At 43.5% G+C, this 5914-nt stretch overlaps 1 protein-coding gene across 1 annotated transcript; it reads left to right on the forward strand.

The window, feature by feature from the left end:
- Positions 1–2853: 2853 nt before the first annotated feature.
- Positions 2854–5914, forward strand: LOC124661010 (UDP-xylose transporter 3-like). Its single transcript, XM_047198868.1, has 7 exons — positions 2854–3039; positions 3606–3790; positions 4068–4135; positions 4217–4349; positions 4683–4844; positions 4924–5190; positions 5435–5914. The coding sequence occupies exons 1-7, from the start codon at positions 2916–2918 to the stop codon at positions 5558–5560; spliced, it is 1065 nt and encodes a 354-aa protein (XP_047054824.1). The 5' UTR covers positions 2854–2915; the 3' UTR covers positions 5561–5914.

Consider the following 5914-nt stretch of genomic DNA (forward strand, 5'->3'; position numbering starts at 1 on the left):
GGCGAGGAATAGGCAGTGGGAAACCTTGGTGGTGGTGGCGCTTTGGCTTCGACATTTCCCATATCGTGTTTGGAAGGCCAGGCTTAGGGATAGAGGGCGGTACGCTTGTGGGTGTGTGCGGATGTCTCTGTGATAGGGCTCCAGGTGAAACCCCTTGACCGTCGGTCTCATCGATGGCGAGGCGTTGCGTTGCGTTGCTAACCTCTTTGGGGCGTCATCGTGAATCAATTGTCCCCTTGGTAAAGTTCCCGTGTCGCCGATGACAAGTTTTGGTTCTTCGTGTACTTTGTTGTTTAACTTTGATCTGTTATGTAAGAGAGTTTCGTTATCGCCTTTGTTATCGGCCATATGGGGCTTTGTTTGTAGAGCAGAGCAAAAACCTATTTCGATGAGGTAAATATAGTGAACAATGCACATTTCAAAACTACAAAATTTATCAGATGTGTCATTTTTGTCTAGCCTAGAATATTAAAAAATAATACATTAAGATTCTACACGCTTGTAAGATGCATCATTAATTACATCTAAGGTTTTTTGAAAAATAAAAATAAACGTGTAAATGTGATCTGTAAGATGCATCATAATTACATCATGGCAACTGCAGGATGGATCTCTGGTGAAGATTCCTCCAAACAGGAAAGATTCCGGTGCAATCACATGTCAGAGTTTTATTTGACTACTCAATACTATTCGCTATACTACACTAGTACTCCCTCCGGTTCATATTAATTGACTCTAATATGAATGTATCTAGACACATTTTAGTTCTAGATACATCCATATTGAAGTCAATTAATATGAATCGGAGGGAGTACTTGGCTGCACACTATTCACGATGCTAGCCAAATTAATCCGCACGCAGCTTCCAAATAGTATGCAAAGTTTCTTCACAAGCGACATAACGAGAATGACAAGGCGCCGTGAAAATCTCTCAATTCTCTCTCTTTCTGCCGTAAAAATACAATTCTAGAAATTGACCTGGTACTAGTATCAGACTAGCAGGAGTGTCATAAAACTGCTGCGACCTGGTAGTAACGGGAGTGTAATAAACCTGCTGCTCAGGTGGAATTAGGACAGTAACTTTCGGTTTCTTACCTTGTCATTTATGTATAATCCAGTTATGCAACACTATTTTCTTTTATGGGCTAATGACTTTACACACACGATTGTCGACTACCAAACATCCAAAATGCAAGCCACTACAAGAGGCCAGTTTTCCGGGCCTGATTGCTATTTGTGTAACCTAAAGGGACTTGCCACCAAAACAAACTCTTTACAGGCCAAGCCATCCCATCAAATCAGTACGAACGATGGGAAATCATGCACCAGGTTTCAGGTCATAAACAAAAAAAAATCCGTTCTTTCTTTTATATTTATGATTTTTTTGAATAAATAATCACATTTCTAAATTGATATGTCAATGAACAACTATATCCGTCATATCATCTCCAAGTAACTGTCATTAAAATGTTTTTCATGCCTCAACCATAGAGACAAGTCGTGTGTAATAATGGTTCACTGCTTCCAGTTACATCCGGTGAAACCTTTGCGGCTGATGTCAGAGCGCTAGTGGCGTCTTGATTTCTCCCATTTTATTCTATCGTCGTCATGGTCTACTAGTTCTATGGCCCAATGATCTCTGTCGAGGGTAGAAGAGTGGATGGTGGCCAAGTTGTTTAGGGCTAGTGGAAGGGTCGAGGTTGTGAGAGTAGTCATTTCAGCCCTAGGTTGTCCTTGGGATAGATGCGGCGGTCTCGACACTTGTCCTCAACCGTGTTGTAACTCGGCCGCTTGGCATGCTTGGCTCATGCGACTATTCAAAGCTTGGAGGTCAATCAAACTTATCGATGTATGATCTTTCATGACATCTTTATCGAAACAACACGATATAATTGGTAGAGCTAGAGATGGTGACATAGTTTTAATGTACTCTCTCCATCCCTAAAAAAACTGCTAAACGAGTAGGGAGTTTGTTATTTTTTTGTCTTTATATGATGTCTTCATTCTTCTAGCGATGGTGATGTAGTTTTGATATAGTTCTAGAGTTTGTTAGCCTTTTTTAAGTTTTACGGGACAATGCAATGTCTTCTCTTGATTAATAGTGTCATGGCCGCGGTGTTTGAAAAAATAAGCTTGAAAATTTGATGTAAATTTAAACTAAGTGGTGTGCAATTTCGTGAAACAAACACTTAGCAAAACTTCATTAGTTTTCAAAAGATTTGAAAGATAAACAAATGAAAACTAAAGAGATTTAACGAGTTGAATCCAGCTTGCAGCAATGATGAAGCAAACCCTCACCAAACGCCAAGGAATCACAAAATCTTCCCATTGAACACGTGGCCACCACAATCAGTCGAGCACTAACTGCGAGTACTACTTCTAATCAAACATGTCCCCATAGAATCACTAACCACACCCCGTAAAATCTAACAATCACAGTTAAGTCCACGCTCACCACCAAACCCGGAACAACAACCGAGCGGAAATGTCTGGTTTTTATATAAAAGCCCCTGTCTCCGTCTCCGGTTAGAGTCAGAGGGGACGGGTGGAGTCTCCCCAGGAACGCAGCTAGCGCGACTACACAGCACGAGCTGCCGACCGACCGCCAGCGGAGAGCTGACCCGGATCCCGATCCTGCACCTGCCCAGCCTCCCAGATCTCCCTCCCGAGCTCCTCCCCCAGATCCAGCTCCAGGCACTTGGATTCTCTTCCTTCTCCCCGGAGCAAAGAAAGAGGTTGGTGGTTCTGACTGACCCGGCGCGCGGTAAAGCCCGTTTCTTGCTCCGCTTGCTCGATCGGAATGTGATCTTGGTGCTGCTCACCGCAGGTCCAGCCGGCGGCGGCTCTGGTCGAGAAGCCAGCTCTTCGGGTCCCGCTCGCTTGCCGTTTCTTGCTGCTTTCTGTCGGCGGCGGAGATGGGGGTGGCGGGGGAGAAGTTCCAGCTGGGGACGGTGGGGGCGCTGAGCCTCTCCGTCGTCTCCTCGGTCTCCATTGTCATCTGTAACAAGGCCCTCATGAGCGCCCTCGGCTTCATCTTCGGTATGAGATCCAATCTCGCCCTCCTCCAGTTCAGTTCAGATGTGCTCAGCTCATCCTTGCCTTTGCTCGCGCTTGCTTGCTTGCTTGTTTCCGTCGATGCTTCTGCTCCCGCCTATGAGGGTGTGCTTGTAGATATGTGAGGTCCAGATTTGGTGCTGGTGTGTTCAGCGTTCAGGTGGGGCAGTGCAATCTTGGGATAGGATCGGGTGTGTGGATGGGTAGATTGATGCTGTGAGGACCCTGTTTAGTGAGAACCACAAAAAAATGTTTTCTTGTGTCGGTGGAGTTCCTCCAGCATATGGTGCTGCGAGTCCTAAAACAAAATAGGTGAGCTGTGAGCAAAATGTTTTCTTTTGTCGGTGGATTTCCTCCAGCTACTCAGCTAAGAGTTACTTACTGGAACTAATATGTCGAGGAGAAGAACTAGAGTGAGCTTATATTGTAGTACCAGGTGATCTGTTGAGAAGGAAAGGGTACTAGTTCGTCCAAACATATCAGTAAAGCAAATTCAGTTAGGCAGGTTGGTTACCCTGAAATTTCACCCAATTTTGTTCTTTATCATGCAGCCACCACGTTGACAAGCTGGCATCTTCTGGTCACGTTCTGTTCACTTCATGTGGCATTATGTCTGAAATTCTTTGAGCACAAGCCTTTCGATGCAAGGACCGTTATGGGGTTTGGCGTGCTCAACGGCATCTCAATTGGGCTCCTCAATCTCAGTCTAGGTTTCAATTCTGTTGGTTTCTATCAGGTAAGAGATGCTCTTTGCTTCCCTTGTGTCTGAAGTCTGCACTTATCAACATTTCATAGTCAATTCAGTGTCAAGCTCCCATTCCTTATCTGGAAGTTGCTTTGGGTGTACACAAAATTAGTGTGACTTTTTAGTTTTAACACATGTAAAATATCATTGGAGAACAACATTCTATGAGAAAGGTTTCAGTTGAGATGTTACATTTTGTGTGATGCTCTGGATGTTTTTCAGCCTTACACTACACCAAGCTCATGCTAAAAATGCTCTTTATGTCCAGATGACAAAGCTGGCCATTATTCCCTGCACTGTTATCCTGGAGACGCTTTTCTTCAGGAAGAAGTTTAGGTTGGTATCTTGCTACATCATTATGTCCTCTGTGCAGTGTAATAGTTATCATCTTAACATGTTTCTGACTTAATTCTGCAGTCGGTACATCCAGCTCTCCCTAAGTGTGCTCCTTTTTGGTGTTGGAGTTGCAACTGTGACTGATCTGCAACTCAATGCTATGGGGTCTGTGCTGTCTTTGTTGGCAATTGTCACGACCTGCATTGCTCAAATTGTATCCTTTCGACAATTATTTGTTATTTTCTACTTTAAAACGTCTCTGCTTGACAAATCATCTTATATGATAATAAATTTACATGTAGCTACAACATGTCATGTAGTTTGTCAATATTAGCTAATTAAATAATAAATTGAAGTAACTCCCTACAGCTACTGTTTTTTCTTCTTCAGAAAACAGCTATATTGCGTCTGGCTTACCTGTTGAACATCAATACGTACCACAGATTTTCTATCCTACTCATGATACCTCTTACAACTGCAACAGCGTTACAATTGCGTATTACTTTTGTTTTATGGTGTACGATTTGAGTCCTTAACCAGCCGACAGATGACCAACACAATTCAGAAGAAGTTCAAGGTATCTTCAACCCAGCTGCTGTACCAATCATGCCCATACCAAGCATTGACCCTGTTCGTTGTTGGTCCATTCCTCGATGGATTTCTGACTAACAAAAATGTCTTTGCTTTTGACTACACGCCCCAAGTTCTGGTAAGTAGTGAACTAGGCTGTATCTTGATTGTTGACACAGCTTCATGTGATTCATTGCTTGCTCTTATCATTTGTGCAGTTTTTCATCGTGCTGTCATGCCTGATATCAGTGTCGGTAAACTTCAGCACTTTCCTTGTGATCGGGAAGACATCTCCTGTAACTTACCAAGTCCTTGGTCATCTTAAGACATGCTTGGTTCTTGCCTTTGGCTATGTCTTGCTTCATGATCCATTTAGCTGGAGAAACATCCTTGGAATCCTGATTGCAGTGATTGGGATGGGACTATATTCATACTTCTGTACCCGCGAAACTAAACCCACTGAAGCCTCTCCGCAAGTCACTCAGGTACATTTCCCCTGGTTATTTTCATTGTACTTTGAGGTGAAAACACTTTCTTTATGGATCTGCTGAGTGGCTTGATTGAGTAAGCACAAGAAACTTAGCATGAGTCTTACCATGTTGTCCGCTTAAGCTCTATCGATTTGTTTAATGTGCTTCATTTGATGTTGGATGGTGGTTCTCTGCTCATGCATCTATTGTACTGCTTACCATTTTCTTGCTATTTACCATGCTATCATCTGCATCGCAGGTGAAAGAAGGCGAATCAGACCCTTTGATCTCAGACTCCTTAAGCAGCGCCGAGAACGGGGCCGCTACAGCCGATGATGAGCCTCTGAAGGTACCCATGTGGAGCTCCAAGTACGCACGGGCATGAACGCCGCTCCGACGTTGGTTCATGGTACTATACATAATTATTCAGCTTAGTAGGCAGATAGTAGGGCTGGAAGGAAGCCAGCCAGCCCTGAGTGTAATGAACGTTCCTTGTTCCATTTTTGGGCCTTTTTTTCTTTCTTGCTTTTGTTTTGGCTTACCATGTCCATGGTGGTGTTGTTAAAATGGATCTCACTCCGAATGACTCCAAATGGCAGATCTACCTTGAAGCTAAGACACACACAATTGCTGGGCAGGAGACCTCTTGTACTATTTTTCACATGTTCAGCTTCAAATTCGCCCTTGTAAACTTGTAACTTGGTAGCAAGACATAAATACCAACACGTAGTTTACATTC

This window comes from Lolium rigidum, chromosome 6 (genome assembly GCF_022539505.1).
Source record: "Lolium rigidum isolate FL_2022 chromosome 6, APGP_CSIRO_Lrig_0.1, whole genome shotgun sequence".
NCBI lineage: Eukaryota > Viridiplantae > Streptophyta > Magnoliopsida > Poales > Poaceae > Lolium > Lolium rigidum.

Bases quoted from the DNA above. Each gene is read 5' to 3' on its own strand.
- LOC124661010 (XM_047198868.1), top strand. From the start codon at position 2,916: ATGGGGGTGGCGGGGGAGAAGTTCCAGCTGGGGACGGTGGGGGCGCTG. The intron at 3,040-3,605 runs GTATGAGATCCA...TTTATCATGCAG, and splicing joins CGCCCTCGGCTTCATCTTCG to CCACCACGTTGACAAGCTGG. The intron at 4,845-4,923 runs GTAAGTAGTGAA...TCATTTGTGCAG, and splicing joins ACTACACGCCCCAAGTTCTG to TTTTTCATCGTGCTGTCATG.